Source organism: Lissotriton helveticus, chromosome 6 (assembly GCF_964261635.1).
Source record: "Lissotriton helveticus chromosome 6, aLisHel1.1, whole genome shotgun sequence".
Classification (NCBI taxonomy): Eukaryota; Metazoa; Chordata; class Amphibia; order Caudata; family Salamandridae; genus Lissotriton; species Lissotriton helveticus.
This window is the reverse complement of record NC_136067.1, coordinates 1,936,870,154-1,936,893,094: the sequence shown is the minus strand read 5'-3', so window position 1 is coordinate 1,936,893,094 and position 22,941 is coordinate 1,936,870,154. Positions and strand designations below refer to the sequence as shown.

At 44.7% G+C, this 22,941-nt stretch overlaps 1 protein-coding gene across 1 annotated transcript in view; it reads right to left on the bottom strand.

Moving 5' to 3' along the window:
• LOC144761968 (fibrinogen-like protein 1) overlaps positions 1-22,941 on the bottom strand; it is a 128,174-nt gene that overhangs the window by 29,058 nt on the left and 76,175 nt on the right. The window contains exon 2 of the mRNA XM_078647137.1: positions 1,962-2,184. Within this exon, the coding sequence (XP_078503263.1) occupies positions 1,962-2,184 (223 nt within the window). The remainder of the gene's footprint in view (positions 1-1,961; positions 2,185-22,941) is intronic.

The following is a 22,941-nucleotide window of genomic DNA, read 5'->3' as shown; positions in this document are numbered from 1 at the left end:
ACTCATTTCAGACTGTAAGGTATTGTGGACTACATTCCATAGGTGAAATTAAAATCATTTTTCAATGGTATTCTCCTAGTAAACATCTTCGCACGGCAGCCCACAATTTATTCCCAGATTTTGCAGCCTTTTCGGTTGCTGGTGTCAGGCTCTGGAATTTCCTCCCCCTCCATTCGACCTGCAAGAAGCTGCATCCTTCTTTCAGGAAGGTTCTAAAACCCTTGCTTTTCTCTCTGTGATGAGGTTAAATACCTCTTTATAGATTTCTGCTATGGACCAAGACTACTTTCAGGATTAGCGATGAGCGCCTTGACACCTCTGGGCATTTTTTGCTCTTTACAAGTTTATATCATTTCATTTCAAATGAACCAGTAGGTGTAACGCTTCCATAGTGAAAAAAATAAAAGAGACTTATTATGGGAAAAGACTATCCTAAAGGAAGCCTTACAACTTGTGTGACTGACTTCTGTGACCGCATTCCTTCTAATAATATGCCTCCAAAAGAGGGGGGTACATTATCATTATTTCTATGGTAAATTTTGTAACCAGTGATGCGGAGGTCGTTGAAGCTAGCTAATTATTTTCAGTTTATTTACAGATTGCTGCTTATCAGAAGTACAATACCTCTCACTTGACAATACTGGTTTACTGCAATAAACCCATAAATGCCAAACAAAGTTGCAAAAAAGTTTGGGAAGCCATAAACACCTGGCCATGCCAGTCATAACCTGAAAACGACACCCGCTTTCAGCGGATTCAGGCTCTGACTTTAAATCTTTCTTAACAACCCTAGTAATCTGAAGATTTTACACAGTTTACAAGTACACTTAAGACAATGTATTTGAGGGATCACAATATTGCAGAGAAAGTGAGTGTTGGTTTGTCATGGAAAGCTGATTTGAAAGGTATTTCCACTTAAATGTAGTCTAAATTTGACAAAATATGGTAGTAAAATAAAATGATTGATGATATGTGGTCCAGCATTCTTGCACTACAGTTATTAAAATATGAGCAAAATATTTTTCACCTACAACATCTAACATCTTGCAGGAGCCAATCAAATTCGAAGTTGTTTGAAGACTGCGAGCCATTTTTAGGTCTGTCTTGACAGCACAGCTTTCTACAAGACATCTTATTTCCAGTTCTCTAAATAAAAGTGGGATTTGGCACGAGTATTACCTTCTCACCTCGTGCTATTGTCTACATGGTGTATCATTTTGCCTTCCAGATAGTAAATTGCATCAGGAACTATTTTACATCTGAAAAGTACACTCAATGATCATACTAATTTACCACATTACTTTCTATATCTGCTATATGAATTCTGGACAGAAAAGAAACCTTTTTTTCTTATCTTATTTTTCTCAGCATATAAGCAGGATTTAAAGTGATAAACAGCATCTGTTCAGGCAACACATTTAAATAATTTGTAAATAATTGTATTACATGCGTTGACTCAGATATCTTAGCTTTCTTAGCATTTGCTGGATTAGCGATGAGAAATTAGCAAATCTTTTCAAATGTGGAATGAAATGTCATCTCATGCCCCATAAAATGAAAACCCTGTAAACCTTCTAGAATATTTTTAATGATCAAGGGGATTTTGAAAGGAAACAGTTTTTCAATCTTAACAATCAGTGGTCTGTATACAATATTTAACCAGATTTGGGGGGTTTCTTCAAAAATATATTGGAATGTTGCCTATTCCATAAACTGTGTTAGAATTTTACTATGTTTCTGCTGGAGATGCATCTCATTATGTCTAATAAAATGCAAAGCACTGAGGTATTTATAGAAAAATAAATATTACATCAGGGTATTGAATTGCAAACTTTATTTCAATTCAAGACATGAACACATGATAGAATTTACCACTGTTCAGGCATACATCCCTGGCACCTATTAATGCTCTCACACTTCACATGTAAACCACCCTGTTGATTCATGTAATTTTCTGTGACCTGAGTGCAGCAGATCCTGGTGGGCTCTCATATCTGCGGCGGCCATGCACGTTGGGTTGTGTCGGGCCAGTTCGACCATCATGGACAGGTTGTGAATCTGCGCCTGCATGTCGTAAATCAGCGTGGCCTGGATGTGCTGCAGTGTGTGGGATTCGTGGGACCGCTGCTCCAGGTCACGGATTCTCCGCTCCACTGTGGTATTCCGACTGCTCCTTTCTTCGTTCTGGGGATAACACACAAAAGGAGAGCTTCAATTGGTCGGATGCGTCACCATGGAGTTGCAAGTGAGATTGGTGAGAACAAACAGATCGGGCCTTATAAAGTATATTTTTATATTTTCCATCCCCCATTGCTCATGCAGAGTGTGGCAGGCCTCTTTGACACACCTGCTGGTAAATTTCAGTCAGGTGTAGCCTTTACACATAAGGAGTTTCAGTGGAGATTACTTGTTTGTTGGAGAATTGATTTTTCCATTGATTAGGCATGCGAGCCCAGCCCCAATGTCGTGATAGCCTATAAAACATGATTTTCTAAAAATTAAACCTATGAAAAAGCAAACTAGGCTCTAATGAACAGCAAAAACAAGTTGGGGGGGATCTGCACAAATCAGCCATCTTTTTTCATATATATATTTTTTAAAGCTTTTGTTTCAGCAGAACACTTGGCAGATATGATTTCGTGATTTATATTTCTACTCTTTGTTGTTTTTTTATCTCGATTAAACCTATATGCATTCTTTTCAATTTCCTAAATTCAATGCTAATTTACATAGATGGAGTCAGTATTTCTAATGATGTCATATATTATTAAGAATGCTTTTTCTGGCTGTTTTATTTTTTGGTCCCTTTTTAGTGAAAAATAATGAATTAGGCTACTCTTTCGTCTCTTCTATAGGTTTCATGATTGCAACAGGTTCTCTGAAATCTATTTGTGAGATGAGATGTGTCTCATATAAGGTCAACAGCAACATTGATACAAGGTTCATAGGCTCCATAGAATCTAGTGTACCACCAGTAGCAATAAAGCCATCTGTAGCAACAGAGCGTCTGAAATCAGACACACCCTCAAGGTCACCCATTGAAAGACAATGTGCATGTGTCATCATTATCAGATCACTCACTCACATTCTGGAATACATCAAATTCATTAAGATTAAGTGGTGAAGATGCGTGAATCAGACTCTTGGATGGTTCCTTTTAAATAAAAGTTTCCTGTTGTGTAGGAAGATCAAATATTTCATGCAGGGAACTGGTAGGTCTTCTCGATGAGATAGTTTGCCTGTTCCATAGAGATGATCTTCGAACAAGACTAAAGCAATCCTGGATATTGCCATAAGTTCCGTAACAGAGACAACAAGAGCAACACTATTGGTATAGGAGTTGTAAGTGTTGTCGTGTTCCCTGTTAGACCTATGATCTATACGATGACCTATCTTCAATAACCGAATGCCCCTCTTATCTTTCACAAACACAGTTATGCTGTTCATGATGTGATTATTTGAGATGTATGCAAATTCTGCTCCTTTGGCCTAATGTTTAACATGGTAGTTTAATGTATAATTGGTCTTTTGGCCGCAACAAACAAATGCTACATCTAATGTATACTGCCTATGATACAAACTTGTGATGCCTCACTGGTGTGTATTGCTCAGCGCATATGCTCACGCACATCATGAAAAACAGAGAGACTTAATTTTGCATGGTTTTTGCACCTTGAAAGACTTACTCCAAATTGCTTTTTTGCTGTTGTGGAGATAATATATTTGGTAAAGAGCTGTGTTCCGAAGGATATTTGACTAATTATCAGTGTGCTGCTCATGTACTTGCACAGGTATGCATTTCTGTTATTACACTTCTCATTATACAGACTTCTTGGCAGATACTAATGGCACATACGTATAGACACATATGTATACATAGGTTAAAATAAGATTGGTCTGTTCATCTTCTATACTAACAATCACTGCTGTTGCAATTGGGTTCCGCCCATTCAGTAAGCTCAGACTTTTTGCTTTTTGGATCACCCGGTTTTGGACTTTTTACTGTGGGTGAGGCTCACTACCTGTGACTCACCCACGGTAATCACATGGCAAATGCACTGCGGTGTTTACGGCTATTGCCTGCCTTTTAAGATAAGACTGCTGCCATACAGCAAGGGTAAGGAGTACATGGCTGGTTACACCTGAACGCAGGTGCACATGGTTGTGCACACATTTGCAGGCTGCACATGGGAGAGTACTGCTGTGCGCAGCCCAGTAACTGCACACAGGTAGTCTGGTGCAATGGGCACTCTGCAGGATTAGATATTGCTGGGATAGCCCTTATAATGTTAGTGTACACAAATAGGGAAAGTCTGTGATTTACTGTTTTGTCTATTGTGACACTTTATTGTACACATAGGGAGAGAACTGCCTTTGAGTGCAGCTTTGCTTCCCTATGGCCTACAGAGACCATTGGCGTCTTTAATTGGGGTGTAACCTGTGCGGGAAAATCAATTCTGTAAGTACAAACATGATAACTGTACACTTTATGGGTAATCCAGAATTGTCGTATTTCTCTGGCACAGCTCAGGATTTAAGCCCAAGCCTTTTGTCACCCTTCTGTGTCTAGTAAATTACATTTCTCTTCAGCAGCAGGAACAAAGGCCTCCACGCACAAAGGGAGGAATGAACAATACTTCACCCAGCTCCTGAGGAGGAAAGGGGTGGGGTGGATTGATCTGCATCAATCAATCAGCTGTAATACTGTAACACTCATTCAGCAAACAAACTGCTTATTATAAACTGCAATGGAAACATATGTGCAACTTACTTAAACTGTAGCTGGGATGGACCTTTCCAAGCCCACTAAACAAAGGAGAGAGCCTAGACAACTGGAGCGAGGCGAGGGGGGGCTCTCTTGGAACTTTTGGTGTGCAGACCCTGGCAGGGATGTCACCAATGGGCGGAGCTGAGACCCCAGGAGCACATGTGACCAGTGATTCCTGGATAACACCATTTTGAACTGTCCTAGCATGTTGTGCAGGAGGGTTTGAACTGGGTGGAGTGTTGATGTGGAACCCTAGGATTGGCCATGGGTGCCTGCCTTCTGGAACCTTCATCTCCCCTTTGAAAAATCTTACACAAGGGGAAGACACATTCTTGCCTGCTGATTTTTCTGTGCTTCACTGCTGATTCCTGGAAACGCCATGGAGAACTGGAAAGGGAAACCTCCTGATGCCTAGAAAGGACTGAGGACTCTGTCCAGTTGATCCCAGGATCTGTGAGTCTCCCCAAGGGCCAGTGAAGCTGGCCCCCTTACACCCCGCCAAAAACTAGTAACCAAATCAAAAGGAAACTATGTATCTCCCTCCGGCTCAGCAAGAGAGCCACTGCTATAATATTCACTAATCCCAGATGAGTGCTCCATAATGCTATGCGGGGCTTTGTTGTTTACATATTTTCTGGCATGTGGGGACCCCAAATTATGGGCAGGGGGCACCACCAATGTTACAAACATGATCTGCGAGTGGCTGCAGTAGCGCAGCAGCACCCCTAAGAGATTTTTATCAGAGTACTGGCCAGGCCTGGACTGGCAGTTGCGGGCACCGTGCGATCCCCCAGAGCGCCGCAAGGATGGGGGCCGGTATTGGGCCCTGGGGGCCGTTTTTGTTACAGGGACGTTTTTGCGGCCCTGTAACAAAACCGGCCCCGGCAAAGAGCTCGGTTGCACCCCCAGGCGGCCGGCCGAACACTTTGCCAGGGCCGGTTTTGGTTCTCAGTCCGGCCCTGGTACTGACCCAAAAGTTTACGGCGATCAAGAATCCAGGATCTCTTTAGGATTTTCTTGATGTTTTTAAACAGTCCCAACGCTAGAGCTTTTGCTCTACAGCTGCAAGTATTGCACCCTCTAATAGTTACGTGTATGCTTACAGTTGTGATGGCCTGAAAGGCATGAATGTGATTAAATAAGTTACACATGCCCTCTATGGGCCAGCTGCTATACAGTTTCATTAATCTGATGCCATCTAGGGGTTTCTTTTATAATTTCAGTTTTATGGATAGAAATTATATTTAAAAAATGCACAAACACATATTTTGTTTACTTTAAATGCTGTATTGACTTAATTCTGTCAATGATTAGTGATCAAAGTGAAAACGCTTTATTAACATTACTAAGCGCATTTGCACAGGATTATTATTTTTCATGGTAGCATTTAAGTACAAAATGATGATTTTAACATGTTGGCTGTTTCTCTTGAACCTTGACAAAACCAATAGATTTACTCGATATGTTTGTGTTTGTGTGACCCCTTTAGGGGGGTCAAAGGTGATCATGCAATGTCATATATGGTATTTTCCATCTGCCAATCTACATAGTGGTAAATTATTGCATAGTATTTAGTAGTGTGTGTGTAATAAATGTACTTCTCATTTTTGTAAAGAAAAAATATAGACTGGACAATCATTTATTGAGTGTTATTTATTTTGCGTGCCAGTGAATGGTGATTTCTAACCCACACCACCTCCCCTGAGTAAGCCTTGGGATGCTCTGCCTTGCTACCCTGAGAGAGCCAAGCGCTTCAATGGGATACTTGGTTCACAGTAAGGGGATTGTGGACCTATTACTTGTGCAGGCCGTACATGTAATAACCTAATTTCCTACAGCTGCTATTATTTTTCTACACATGCTCGGGAGTTAGGATGATGTATAATATAGACCAGTATTTTAATAAATGTCTTTGAGTGTATGATGATAAGTTGTGGGCTGACTAAGGTGGGCCCACTGACAAATAGTTTTAAGACCTCTGGCAGGTTTGATTCTAAGTCCGTGCACAGCTTTTCTTTCTCGTGCTGCCTGAGTGAGGGGTTGTGGGACACCTGTTTATTCTCTCTGCTTCAAAAGGCCTATAATTTGTCACAGTGGCCCCTGGCAACAAAGAGGGATCTTCCAAGTGTGGCCAAAGCTTTGGCATTGAGAGTGTCACCAAAGGTTAGCTAAGGGTCACCGAGGGCCTAAACCCCAAAAACCGACACACCATACCAAGATGGAGATGGAGACACCAATTGGCATGAGTAAAATTCCCTCCCTTAGAGAGGAACTGCATCCCCTCTTCTTTATAGGATTTCTTAAGCTTGAAGGAAACATCTGAATGAACGCAATCATGTTTGCTGTAGTGAGTGCTTCAGATGTTCACCCAGTGCTCATAGACTCATTGAAAAGCTGATGAGAAATATTCTGTTTGTTGTTTATGCTGATTCCATTATGCACTAAAGATGTCTTTTCTATGTGGACTGAATGTGAAGCAACACAACTTTTTACTAAATATATGTTAACTAAACCTCCCAACCTGCAGTTGGAGAAATTTTTGAAGTACCATGAAAACCTGCAACTGGATTTACACATAGTTAGACCTGCTAAAACTACACTTGAGGTGCTGCCCGAGATATACAAGTAAATTCAAGAAGTGCACAGTGCACTCCTATAGTACATCTGAGGATGAAACTGATTGAGAACTTTGACATAGTTTCTGAGACAATATTGAGTTACATTAAGAGTGAAGCAGCTCTTTTGGAAGTTTGCCATAGACTGAACCCCACAGAAACAAAAGGAGGCAGAGCTATCTATGATATTATCACAGATCCATACTTTCATGAGAAAGTATATCCTTGGATCTCGTCCTTTTAAACCTCAGCTCAAGCCAAAGCTGAAGCAGAGAGGGCCATAGAGAGAAAGGACAGGATAAAAAAGACAAGCAACTTAAAGACACCTCTAAAACCTGGGCTTGATCTCCAACAGTAGATCCAGGATCATTTATCCCTGTAATATGAGGGGTGGAGGTTATCAGCGACATTGTCGTAACAACTTAAGTCCACCAGAGAGGTTTCAGAGGAATTCTGTTCAGTGCATGGCATATGATCAGACAGATATTCCAAAGAAAGGATGAGTAATTGGTGGATTGAGGAATATACAAAACGCAAACTCCAGATAATGGCCTGCCAGATTCACAGAAAACAGATTCCAGCATCAACTGAGTTGAAAGAAGCTCAGATGAAAGCGCCCACTTCAAGACAAAAGTAGGCAGATTGGCTATTGGACTACAGACTTCTAGCACAGTAGGTTACTAAGGTATACCAGGATCTCCATCATCAGTTGGAAACAACTTCAACGACTAAGTTTATCAGGCTCGATACGCCAGATGGACACTTACATTCCACGTGAAAAGATTTACTGAAGAAAATTCCAAATAGAATGAGACAAGCAGCATAACATTAACATGATATTTTGGTCACCTTTACCAAAACCATACAATATTATATTAATTAACCATGACTGACTTATATCATTTGTAGTGGATGGTCCTCAAATGGAAAAGGTGACAGTCAAGTCCTTGGTGTCTCTTATATCTTTAATATGCAGGGGAGTGAGCTTTTGAGCAAGTGCCTACCCTACATAAAAATCAAACTGGCCCAGATAGGAAAGCAATTCAATTTGTTATTCCCATAAGGTGTGAATCTCAGGCGCAGGAAAAATAACTATTAAATTCAAAAGCTAAACGAAACAGAAAATAGATAGTAACTAATTTCATGAATTCTGGGGAAGATAGTAAATTGTCATTGTACACTAGTTCCCTCTTTTCCCAGTAGTTAAGCTGAAGGTTCCTACACGCCTATACTGAAATTTGGGAATGTAAACTGTCATGCTGGAACTCATGTTGTACACAATGTACTTAGCACTGGAATAATGACATATCTGATACAGATGAGGTAAACGGAGGAACTTCTCCTTTTTAGGAAACGTGTCAAAACTTGGCTGTTTCCGAAGGTATAACCTGCTGGTTTTTTATCTCTGTCATGCTCACCGCTCCTACCTTGTGAAGCCTAGCGCCAGGATACCTGTAAGGTGACAGCTGCGCTCTACAAATTCACTAAATAAATAAATAAATAATTAAATGACCCTTGACCTGGCTAAGATTTTTTTGGGCAAATTGTAGCTCCTGAATCCCAATATCTGACCAGTCTCATTTGTTAGCACATAATACGCGTATACATGCTTGTCTCAGTCGTATAAAATGGTCAGGGAGTATTTGCATGCATAACCGTAGAGCTACTTCCGGTTGATTCTGATATAGTATACTTTCTGGCCACTACTTCTAGATAGGTAATGGTTGCAATGAGTACAAATGTGTACATTTCATTCAGGCAATGGTCCAGCATTTGCCGCAAAAGCCTCGTGGAAGCCATGTCCATGATGAGCGTAGAGTTACACATCTCAAAAAGTGATCTTCGATTAATGGTTTAGTGGAGAGGTGAACTGCATGATTAAGGAAGCCCTGATGGCAAGGGCATTTGATACAAGTGCAAAGAACATTGAATAATCTGCAGAGAAATGATTAATTAGATTTTACAACATATTACATTATTTTAGCCCCTGATCTCCTTCTGCCTGGGGAGGGAGGGCAAAGTTGCAGCCTCAATCACATTTACACCTTTTGCAGGACTTGTAAGTCACTGGACTAAATCTGGCTATGTCACCAGAATCTCAGACCCCTGCCTCAGAAACTGTTGTTGCAGTTGGGTGGATTCCAAAATTGGGAGAGAAGGACCAAGAAAAGAAAACCTCAGATCTTCATTAGTTTGGACGGCTTGCCTTCCAGCTTGCCATTCACTTGTACCTGTTACTGAAGGCATATGTATCATTAGGCAACATTATCAAGATAGACAGTTTTCCAAAGTCAATAGTAAAGCAGATGATACTCAAAATAGTAAGTATTATGTTGTTTAGTAAGGATTGAGGTGTAAAGTTTGACAGTTAGTGACTCAAGCCAGTTCGGAAATTATTAACTCAAGCCAACACGTGTTTTGCAACCTTATCATTAGCATGTCGCTTCATCAGGGCCTGTAGTAAAAAATATGAATATAATATATTGAGATATAGGTTAAAGCAAAACAAAAAAGAACGATAATCAACCACAATGTTTACACAAATTTGAAGAACTACGAAGAAAAGATATGGGTAGAAAAAAGTGTTCACGGGGTAGGTCTATGTGAGACCCACTGGGAATCGCAATTGAATCTCAAAAGTGTTTCATACCCTTGAACTAGTGATTTTCTAATTGCGGTTCACAAGAAATCCGAATTTCAAAGTCTCGCCCATGTGGCCCTAAGCAATTTATGAAGTCCCAAATAGCTTACTGCAAAAGCATATTGTACTCTATACTCCTACTAGGACTTTATGTTCCCAGTCTACCAGTTTCGTGATTGCTCCTTGCTTTTGTGAGCCTAGCTAGGTGGCAGACCGCCTCTGTGACCCCAACTCAAGCCTGGACCCTTGCCTTCACACTTGTGTTTTACCACTGACCCGTTCAAGGTTCGTAAACTTCTGCGGACACATCTGTTTGAGATGCCCTTGTGCTATGGCTTCTTTTTCATCTAATCTTGCATCTCTGAATACATTTAGTCAAGCGCCTGAACACATTTTATATGACGTTCTTGTTTGCTTTACAAATATTTAAATAAATAACTCCATAGGAATTGTTGCAAACCTTGCACTTCGATAACATTTAACTCTTCTCACTATACGTGACATTTAATTCACATCTGCTATGGACTACTTCACAATTCATGGCGAAAGAACTGCCTCTGACATTGTTCTGTTATTAAAAACTGTGTACCCAACCCACTCTGCATTTATACTCTCTGACATCTTGGCAGCTTCTAACACCCCCGGTCTTGTTTTTCAACCTTCCAATATCTTGGAAAGGGACTAGTTCATGTGTTTGAATCCGTTTTTGGTGGTATCTCAATGGTCTTAATCGTTTATCGTCAAAACATTTTATTTTATTGTTGTTGTGGGTTGTTGTTGTGGTGCTTACATTCCTGCGCATGCACAGACAACTTTAGCTTGTCCAAGTGAATATTAGTGCAGAGCTATATTGACTCTATAGGTTGATGCTACATAATTTACAGGGATCTCTACAGACTTTATTCTCTGTTTCCATAAACTCATACTGCCAGCAGATCACCCACTCTCCTAATGCAGACACCACACCGCCAAGTTGGATATGCCACTAGAGTCTCCTGCCTGTTCGGTGCTGTCTCTTCGTGGGAGCACTATGCACCCTCCATGACACTGGTTTATCACTGATAGGTTTCAGTTTTCCATGCCCCACCACTTACATTTATGCTTATAAGTTAGCAGAGTGTGTCTAACAACTGATATATTCATTAATGCATTTTCGTTTATATTCTAATGTTAGTTATTCATTTATGCGTGTGACATTATTACAGTTATTCTTAGCTTAGCCTGTGTGCCACCATTTTGAAGCATTTCCCTTTCTGTGCGAGTTGCACTTGCTCATTCCCCCTCCCGTAGGAATAGGAATATTCCACATGTCAGCAGTTTTGCCTCTCGGGCCACTGTGACTGAAACTACTAGCGAAACCCCTTATCACGCTGTTCTCATGTGCTGGAGATGCTAAGGCCTGGCTCCGTGTCCTTGGAGTCAGATAAGAGAATGTTGCAATTCCAGGTGCAGATGCCTCCTGTATGAGACCATTGTTCACCATCTCAGGGGTCCAGTACTTTTCCATAATGGGCGTGCCTTATTCTGCTTCTCGTATTATAATGTGTTACTGTAATGATATGAGTCAGTCCTTCTCGGCGCACACTTAGGGGTGAGGTCGAACAGGGCCCTCTCATATGGGAGTTTGTGGCCTAATAAACCTATTTGTTTATTCTTCTCCACTGTCCGGCTGACTTATTATTGGGTTACTATAGGTGAGTGCGGTAAGTCACTCGGGTGGATTTGAGCCACGCTTATCAGATGGCGCCCGAACAGGGACTCCGCGATTAGGACCTTTCTCACCCGTAAGTGGGTAGCAGAAGGCCGGGGACCCTCTGGTCGGCACGGTGAGCCCGGGTACCCACTTGATGCCGAGCTTGGTTCTCGCAGCGCTGCCCCGTCCTGCTGATCGGAAGTGGTCCCGGTCCATGATCCTACGCCGGAGTCCGGAAGGCGGAACTTTGGAGCTGACCGTGTTGGTCCTGGCAGCCAGAGGTGGAGAATGGTAGAAGTCGGTACCGCGCATAGAAGGTGAGTGGTCCGACTGTTGCTTGGAGGAGCCGGAGTGCTCCGAGGGACCGGTGCGTCTCTGGTGATTGGAGGAGCCGGCGTGCTCCTGGGGCTAGTGTGCTCCGGGGAACTCAGAGTGCAAGTGGCGCTCTGACAGACTTGACGGAGATTGGGTAAACGTTGGTTTGTAGTCATCCGACTGGATAATACTGCTGTCGGCGGGTGGCTTGCTACCGAAGGATCTCGGGCTCACCCGAACCCCTAGGGTGGTGGTTCGCGGAAAAGAGTGCCGAGTCCCATGTGGTGTAGCGCATGCCGATCTGTAGTGTTGCCCAGGAGACGGATGTGTTTCCCAGTCTCGGAATAGCGGGTGTGCGCTGTTCGGTCTGCGGTAGGGTCCAGGTTCCCCAGGACTTGGTCGACGGGCCTTGTCCCATTTTGTAACACGTGTTTTTGGTACGGATTTGATGTAGCGTATATTGAAGCTGTGAGTGTGACCTACCGGTAAGTGAGTAAGTGTGCAAGTGTGAGTCTTTGTGCTAGTGTGTGATTGTGTGAGGGCAGGATGCCGTGTTTTAGTAAATTACGGTGTTTAGGGTGCTGTGGTGATGTCTCCGACGTTGGACTGGCTGAGAGCCAACCTGCCCCGGTGGAGGGCTCTCCAAATTTCGACATGTACGTCAAGCATGGCTTACCCCCGATTTTGTTTTCTACTTTGTGGCATAAATACACAAAAGATAATGTGGATTTACAGTGGCCTTTGCTTGGCTCTTTTGATGGAGCAAAGTTAGATTATTTACAAGATAGATTGTTTGCTAGGCGCAGTCGCCAGAGTATGTTCGATTCTTTGCAGATGTGGCAGAAGGAGGTACGAGAAAGGCAAATGAGGGAAGAGAAGGTGACTCAGAAGAGAGCGGCGCAGACGATGGCGCAGAAGGCCAGGGAACACACTAAGAAAGAGAATGAGCTGCGAATTGAGCGCGCAGATAGACGTTTTAGGCTATTGGATAATAAGAGCTATGTAGTGAGAGAAGATGACCAAGACGAGATGGAGGACATTTTGAACACTTGACCCCCTCCCCCATATGCCCCGCAGCCCTTGTACCCCGTGTTGGTGGATCCCACCTCCTCGGCGGTGGTTTCAGTTCCCCAAATGGGTACTGCCCCTCCCTTGTCCGGTGCACCTGCTTCCTCAGTGGCTGAACGAACTTCCCCCTCTGTCACTGCACCCCTGCTCTCTTTCTCCGCGACAAGCCCAATTGCGCCTGCTGTGCTCTCCCCGGTGTTCTCTACTGGTTCCGCTATTCCCGCTGTTTCAGCCAGTACTACCCCTCAGAGCGCGCTGCTGACTCCCACTAGAGGAGCGGGAGGCGGACTATTTACTCAGGTACGGAAGTTACTTACACGTTCTGCTGTTGGGTTGGATGAGAAGACAATGGTAGCCAATCAAGCTTGTCAATGGGCCAGGAATCACATTTATTCATTAGAAGACATTTGGTCTACCATGAAAGACTATGAGCCTTTGATGCAGCAACATGCTTTGTGGCACATGTTGACGACATTGATAGCGTTGTGGGAACAGGGATATGGTGGGGAGGCACCGGCGATTCTCCGTGATATCAAGAATAATGCCTATAGGGCCAACACTGGAATAAAGGATGTGTTCCGTATTCTGAGGTTCTTGTTAGAATACAGAAATGAGCTACCAGAAGCGGGAGAACCCCATTACCCTGGGGTACACCCGATGCGTGAAGTGCACCCTATATTTCACCCTGAGGTACCTGAGATAATAGACCCAACAACACAGGTTGTGACCCGAGCTCGTATCGACGCTCATTTCCAGGAACAGTGGGTGTATACGCCCTGGAAAAGGAGCGAGGTATTAGCTTTGAAGGCTCAGCTACCTGACTCTAGGAAGAATCCGACAGCTTATTATAAAGAATTGACAGAGGCTGCTTCCTCGACGGTCATGACTTTAGCAGATATTGAATTGTTTTTCGGATTATTGGTCCCCGTAGATGTGTGGAGACAGGTGAAGGGTTCAGATCATACGGAAGAGCTGGGTGGTACTTGGGAAGAATTCAAAGATTGGGATAAGGAGCGCAAGCCAGGGGAGAAGCCGAAGGCTGAGATACTAGCGCTGCCAGGGCGTATAATAAAGTATATGCACTCACTCATCCCACCTAAAAAGGTAGATTGGGATAAGTTGACGGCCTGCAGACGGAAGAAGGATGAGGCCGTTTCAGATTTCTTCACTTGTTTTGAGGAAACGTTCATGGATTTTAGCGGTCAGGATATATCTCAAGATGGCGGGTTGCGACTTTTTGTTAACAGATTTGTCACGAATCTGTTGCCAGAAATATCAGCCCGATTGCAAGCGTCAGAGAGTACATGGACGACATCCTCCCCCTCTGGGATTTTGAGTATGGCCCAGTATTACGAGCATAGAGAAAATGAGAATAAGGACAGGCAGGAAAAGAAGGCAAAGGATTTGAAGACGAGAGTGTTATTGCAGCAAGTGGCGAAGGGTCGGGGACGAGGAGCCCCGCCCATGGCGGTTGGTCGTGGAGGAAGTAGTTACGGAAGGGGAGAGAAAAGAGAGCGTTTGGGACAGAACCAGTGCGCCAACTGCAAACAGGAGGGGCACTGGTGGAAAGACTGTCCACTGCTCCGGTCCGCTGCCGGACCAGGCAGAGGACGGGGCCGGGGAGACAGGAATAGGAATGGTAGACGGTCTGAGGAAGGCAGGAGACCAGGAGGGAATTACTTTGACGGGGGAAGAGACGGGCAACACCTTCAAAAGGAGGGTGACGATTGCAGAGATCGGCAGTACTACAACGATGCATATGCTATGGATGACTTGACGGGATTTTCTTATAACTAGGACAGCGTAGGGCAGAGCGCGGGACCTGTTTCTGTGGATGTTGATCAACGTGGGCCTTATGTAACGGCAGACTTATCGGGATCCCCTCAGAACTTTTTAGTGGATACAGATGCTACGAAAAGTTCTGTGGCACGTTCCCAGGTCCCAGGGGCGGCTCTGTCTGGCAAGACTAATATTTCCGTGGGGTTCTCTGGTACCCCAGTGGTTAGCCCCATTTCTAAGCCTCTTGCACTCACGATTGGCCCTTTCACTGTTGACTCTCCCTTCCTTTTAACTTCCAATTGTGGTGAGAACTTATTGGGTTTGGATTTGTTGAATAGATTGAATGCTACAATTTACTGTTCTCCAGATGGTGTGTACCTCACGTTGGGTCCTTCTGTCGCGCGTGCGCAGCAATGTTTCTCGAAAGATGAGCCCCTCCCGGTTGAATTGGAGGATGTTCCTGAGAGTCTGTGGGCCAGCAGCGATACTGATGTGGGAAAAATGGACATTGCCCCAGTGTCCATAAAAGTTAAGGTGGGAGCGAAGCTACCTCGGATACCGCAGTATAAAATATCTAGGGATGGAGAGAGGGCTCTGCTGCAAATAATACAGGACTTGATCCGGTCTGGGGTAGTAGAGGAAACGGATTCTAATAGTTGCAATAGTCCCATCCTTTCGATCCTTAAGAGACCTTCAGGTGATGCTGGCGAGGGCACCCCTGATGTCTATCGCTTTGTGATTGATCTACGCCACATTAACAAGGTGGTTGACCCTCAGTACCCGGTGGTCTCTGATATCACTACTATTTTGACTATGATACCTTCCTCAGCTAAGTATTTTTCTGTACTGGACCTTAAGAATGCTTTCTTTAGTATCCCTGTGCATCCAGATAGCCGTTATCTCTTCGGATTCTCATTGGCTGGCCGCAGTTTTAGATTTTGTAGAATTCCCCAAGGTTATATGGAAAGTGCCAGTATTTATAGTCAAGCTCTGAAAGCACAGTTGGATGATTTGGAGCTCCCACAGGGGAATGTCTTGTTGCAATATGTGGATGATATTCTCATTGCCTCAGACACTGAGGAAGGATGCCGCGAGTCTACTGTTAAATTGTTACACCATTTGGCCTGTAAGGGACACAAGGTGTCCCTTCCTAAATTCCAATACTGTCGACAGGAGGTTACCTACCTCGGTCATCTCGTATCGAAGGAGGGAAGAAGGCTGACGCCGGAGCACATCAAGGTGATAACTAACATGGCTGTACCTAACACGCAGCGAGAGGTGCGCGCATTTTTGGGCATAACATTGTACTGTCGCCAGTGGATACCTAATTATGCTTTACTAACAAAACCCCTTCTGTATCTGACTACTAAAGAAGTGAGCGAACCCCTACCTTGGACTCCAGCATGTCAAGAAGCATTTGAGTCATTAAAAACTGCTTTATGTTCTGCACCTGTCTTGGGAACTCCCGATTACCAGAAGCCCTTTGTACTTTACGTGCACGAGGCGGAAGGTTGCGCGCTGTCTGTCCTAACTCAGAGTTTTGGTGGGAAACAGAGACCTTGTGCTTACTTCTCTGCTATGCTTGACAACGTGGCAAGAGCATTGCCGAGCTGTCTAAGGGCTACAGCGGCTGCTGCGGTCTCAATAAGACAATCGGCAGGGCTCGTACTGGGTTCACCCCTTACAGTAATGGTACCACATGCCGTGGACACAGACGCAGCATTTAACTAGTGCTCGTCTAACTGGTTACCAGATGACATTATTTGCACCACATGTAACGATAAAAAGATGTGCCACCCTGAACCCAGCCACGCTATTACCTCTCCCTTCAGATGAAAAAGACGATGAGGTCCGTGATTGCTTGTTTCGGACAGAGGAAGAAACAAAAGGAAGAGTAGATTTGACAGATAAGCCCCTCGATGATCCTGATGGGGAGCTGTATGTTGATGGGTCCTGTTTTAAATTAGCAGATGGTACCACAACGGCAGCATACGCAGTCACGACTTTAAAAACAGTGGTGGAGACTTCTAGAGTCCCGTACAACTCAGCTCAAGCTGCAGAGATAATAGCATTGATGCGAGCGTGTGAATTGAGTGAAGGATTGGACGTGAACATTTACACCGACAGCCAATACGCTTTTGGCGTGGCTCATAGTTATGGGAGACTGTGGGCAGAGAGGGGATTTTTGACATCACACGGACAGAAAATTCAAAATGGCCCATTGATATTACGACTGTTGACAGCCCTGACACTTCCCAAACGATTAGCTGTGATTAAGTGTAGTGCGCACAAAGCAGTGGTGGACGATGTAGGACGAGGAAATGCATTTGCAGACCAAACAGCTAAAGAAACTGCTAGGACAAAACTCCCACGAATGTTTGTGGCAGGACCAGCTAGGTGGGTACCGGATGTCAACATGTTTGCAGACACTGTACAGAATGTGCGGAACATACAAGAGAAAGAGACTGAGGAGGAGTTGAAACAATGGAAGGATGGGGGGGGGGGCGGTTGGACTCGGATGAATGCTGGACGGATGTGTCAGACAAAAGATGATGGTTGCTCCCGAATGCATATGTCCTCCCAGTAGTGACGATGGCTCATGGATCAGCTCATATAAGTGCAAAGGGAATATGTAAATTATTAGATCCGGTGTGGAGTAATAAAAATATTTCTAGGGTGGCGACACATTTGGTACAGCAGTGCATGGTTTGCTTAAGACATAATCCTGGGAAGGGAACACCCGTCCCTGTAGGTAATTTCGCACCCCCATCCTACCCCTTTGAAGTGATAGAGATGGACTAAATTGAAATGGAAAGGGTGAATAACCGTAAATACGTCCTTGTGGTGGTGTGCTCATTCAGTAGGTAGGTGGAGGCTTTTCCAACAAAGGACTGTACAGCCATATCGACAGCTAAGATGCTGATCAAGGAGTATTTTAGTAGGTATGGTTTACCTAGGGTGATCTGGAGCGATAACGGCACGTCCTTCAATGCTGAATTGATTAAACAGATCTGTAAGGGATAACAAATCTCTCAAAAATTCCATGCAGCCCAACATCCACAGGCTGCAGGTTTGGTTGAAAGATTTAACGGTACATTGAAACTGAAAATGGCCAAGATACAGGAGAGTACAGGGCTGCGTTGGCCAGATACACTTCCCCTTGCCTTACTTTCCACGAGAGTAACAGTGAATTCTAAGACAGGAGGGTCCCCCCATGAAGTTATATTTGGCAGGCCCGCCAATGTGTGGGGTGTTCCTAGACCCAAATGTTTCTCAGAGATTGAATACCCTTTGTTGACAGATTATCTGTATGCTTTCACTAAAGATCTTCGTTCTATTCATCAGCAGGTAGCAGACACCCTAAAGTCGTTGCCTGAGGGGCCTGGCCATGGTATCAACCCAGGGGACTGGGTCCTCGTGAAGCGGTATCAGCGGAAGTCCTGTTTGGAGCCTAGGTGGTCAGAGCCCAAGTTGGTGCTCCTTACCACCCGCACCGCACTTCGAGTGGAGGGTCGGAAGGCGTGGACCTATGCCTCTCATGTGAAGAAGGTCCCCCTCCCACTACCTTATGATACGTGGGTAAGAGGTGGCGTTGCAGATCACGAGACCGAAACGGTTCCTCGATATATTCCTTTTTCTGATGCTTTACTGACTGAGGAGGAACAGAACGAAAACGAACGGAGGCCAGCCCTGAGTACAAGTAGCGAGGCTTCTTTTGGTCCCAGTGCACAAACAACGGAAGCCACCTCTTTTGAAAGTGATTCCCCGATTGTGTTCACAGATCCTGAAGTGCGAGGGAGCACTCGCTATAACTTGCGGCCCAGGAAAGAGAGGCGAAAGAACTGAGCACTGGAAGAAGGGCTGAGGTAGGGATTAGGAGTGGACTATATTGAACAGGTTAGCCTAGTGATAGGGATGGACTGCTGAAAGAGCCCTGGTGCACTATTGAGACACTGCTGAATGGGACGCCTGAGTTGTGTGTGGGCCCAGGTTCAGTGCTCCTGAGTTGCTGCAGTTGTGCGACTCCATCGAGGGATTAGGGTTTGCGAGACTGAAAGCCTGCCTATGAGGCTTTAACGGACATAGGGAGAAGAGTCCTTTTGAAGGGTGAAGCACCCCTCGGGCCGGTTTTGGAGTGTCTGGAACATTTTAGAAGTGCCCCTTAGTGTTTGGAACTTTTAGGATATCCCTTGGTCTGTTCATTAGGTGAAATGTATCCCTTTGGCCGTCCTATCCCCGAAGTGGAACAGCCTTTTGCTGCTCCTCGCAGATCAGAACCAGATTCACCATGGCATGCCCTGCCTCGCAAAGGAAAAATTGTGGTTATTGTGGTGTTCATTATCATATTCTTGATAATACTTGGAATACTGTTCTTCCTAGATGAAGCTTACCCTGTCCACAAACTGGTTCCTACTCCCTCTCCCTTGCCAGAACATAATATGATTACTGTTGATTATGGTGAACAATGCATGAGGAAGGGTTATCGTGATAATGTTTTCATTAAAACTTTACATCATGCTCATGCTGTGTATAATGTGACAGATTGCTGGGTCTGTGGGTTGCTTCCTTCTGCTGCATATAAGAAGGACAGGTTACTGGCACTTCAATTGACTCCTGTGAATAGCTGTGTGGGCTGGTATACTCTGATTGGTATGGTAAAGTTCTTTCAGCAGCCTGATTCTCTGACTCCCCGACTCCCTGGTACTGGGTCGACACTGACGATGCGAGTACGCCCTCTGCCCCCTTCATCCCTTGGACGGTTATTTACTGACGGACGTTTTGACCAAACATTCCTAGAAACTTGCTCGAAGAAGGTAGAACGGTTTGTGACGCCTAACGACACTGATAAAGTGAGGGAGAGTTTCCTGCAGTTGAACTCTTCCCTAGCATACAGACACCCTCCTGCAGCAAACAGTAGTGGTCATTCTTTGGTACCCCTAGCGACGGTGGGGCCTTCACCTTACTTTTGTATTCAGGGTAGAGGTCCGATTAAAGTGGGCGACAGCCTTTGCAATGTGACTGCCTCGATTCGTCTGCCCCTCAGTCCTTCACTAGTTACTCCCCCGAATATCTATTTTGTATGTGGAAATAATGGGTATTTGTGGTTGCCCGAGGGTTGGGGTGGAACATGTTACTTAGCATACTTGCTCCCGCCTGTTTATGTGGCACCTTCAGATTATCATAAAACTCACAGAAGGTTTGCCATCATGCAAGTACAGCGCAAAAGGAGGGACCTTCAGGTTGAAGATGTCGATCAGACTGACACTTCCGGGCAACAATTCACAGATTTCTCGAAGGGTTTGTTACCATTCTGGGGTCCTATATTTAACAGTAGAGCTATTAGGCGCCTGTCAAGGGTCATGGAGAAGGTGGTGACTACAGAGGCTGATATTGCAGCCAATATGTCTCTCGAGATGCAGGCTATGAGATTATTTACGATCCAGAACAGGATGGTGCTTGACGTCATCCTTGCAGATAGGGGTGGAGCTTGTCGCGTCATCGGGACCTCTTGTTGTGTGTATATCCCTGACTCCGCCCCGACAGTTAATTTAGCTGTACAGAAACTCCATAGGTTAGCGGCCGAACTCCATCAGGACACCGGCACCTGGTCCTTGCAGACATGGTTATGGGGTATTTTCTCTTCCTGGGGTTGGAAAATATTGATGGGTTTAGTGGGGATAGTTGGTGTCCTTTTGACATGTTGCCTTTGTGTGTATTGCCTTCCCCCTTGCTGCTCTATGTGTGCCAGTAACATACGAGTTTCTAAACGACAGACAAAACAATATACTGTTTCCAATGATCTTGAACTTAATGATCCCGGCTGGCTGATGCTTATTGATGATGATGTTCTTGATTAGCATGTTATACTGGCCCTTAGACTTGATGTAAAGGTTCTCCTTTTGGCTAATAAAGGTATCACTTATGTTAGCCACACTTGCTAAAAGGAGGGTCTGATAGGTTTCAGTTTTCCATGCCCCGCCCACTTACATTTATGCTTATAAGTTAGCAGAGTGTGTCTAACAACTGATATATTCATTAATGCATTTTCGTTTATATTCTAATGTTAGTTATTCATTTATGCGTGTGACATTATTACAGTTATTCTTAGCTTAGCCTGTGTGCCACCATTTTGAAGCATTTCCCTTTCTGTGCGAGTTGCACTTGCTCATTCCCCCTCCCGTAGGAATAGGAATATTCCACATGTCAGCAGTTTTGCCTCTCGGCCCACTGTGACTGAAACTACTAGCGAAACCCCTTATCACGCTGTTCTCATGTGCTGGAGATGCTAAGGCCTGGCTCCGTGTCCTTGGAGTCAGATAAGAGAATGTTGCAATTCCAGGTGCAGATGCCTCCTGTATGAGACCATTGTTCACCATCTCAGGGGTCCAGTACTTTTCCATAATGGGCGTGCCTTATTCTGCTAATCGTATTATAATGTGTTACTGTAATGATATGAGTCAGTCCTTCTCGGCGCACTCTTAGGGGTGAGGTCGAACAGGGCCCTCTCATATGGGAGTTTGTGGCCTAATAAACCTATTTGTTTATTCTTCTCCACTGTCCGGCTGACTTATTATTGGGTTACTATAGGTGAGTGCGGTAGGTCACTCGGGTGGATTTGAGCCACGCTTATCAATCACTCAGTCTGCCTGAAGCCCATCCTGACCTGCATTGTCCTGCTGCAGCTGCTCTAACTCAGGCATGTTCACCAATACCTGTAGTGTTGCTACCCACTTAACTAACCCTTTGAAACATACCACTGCAGACTCTGTATGTGCAGCCTTAAACTGACGTGTCGACCTGGCAAGTTAACCTGCTTGCCAGACCCCAAACTTCCTTTTTAATCCATATAAGTCACCCCTAAGGTAGGCCCAGGACTGCTCCAAGAGCAGTGTGCAGAGTAGTTAAAAAGTAGAACCTGTACTTTTAGGTTTTGCATGCCTCTTCACTACTGCAAGGCCTATCTCTCTCATAGGATAACATCGGGATTACCATATTACATTTTACAAGTGTAATTTCCAATTGGGAAAAGATAGATGTTTGGTGTCTCTGGACTCACAATTTAAAATCCCATTTTATGGTACAGTTGGATTTTAAGGTGCAAGCCTGAAAATACCACTTTTCGAAAGTTGGCATTTTCTTACTTTAACCATTGACCATTCTGTGCATCTGCCTGTCTCTGAATACACTTTTGGGGTGGTTGACAGCTGGGCTTTGTGCATTCCCTCTGGACAGTCACACACAAAGTGTGCTTGATGGAACATACACATTCTGATGGGCCATTATTATCCTAATGGATTATCCTGTGTAGGATGGGAAGGAGGAGCTGACACTTTCCACAGTGGCTAAACAAAACTTGAGGGAGCCCCGCTGCAAAGTACATGAAGGGGGCCCCCCTGTCCACCCGGCCCACTACTGTGACACTAAGGACCACTGCTCAAAAATCTGGTACATTTTTATTTGAAACCTCCTATATTTATAATACCTCTATATTGTCTTGCTCAAAGTTCTAATGAGAAACGGAAAGTTTTATGATTCTAAGAAACTAAATGCAGGTAATCACTTAGGGGGTCATTAGCCCGCCATCCTATCGGGTATTGGGACCGCCCGCCATAAGGGCGGGGTTCCCGTGGGGGATATTAGGATGCACCCGCCACTGTGGCGCGAGCATCCTGCATTTTTAGCATTGTGGCGGGTGGTGCTCTCAGCACCGCTCGCCACAATGCTAAAAATGCACAAATGCATTTGCATTAACAAAGCGGCAGGCACCGCGCGGTGCCTGCCGCTTTTTTTAATGCAAATACAGGGGGGTACCGTAGGGGGCCCCCAGCGTGAAGACTGCATGCCTTTCTGGCATCTAACTAAGCCCATGGTAATATGGCTGGTGGTGTCTAATAGACACCGCCACCATATTAAACCTTTTCCGCCCCAGCCGCAAGGTGACCGGGGCGTAAAAGCGGCAGACTGTCTTTCCGTCCGCCGCAGTCCCCCCGCCATACTAATATGGCGGGGGGGTCATTTATGTGAGGATGGCGGGCGAATTGCCCCCGCCAGGCTGGCGGGG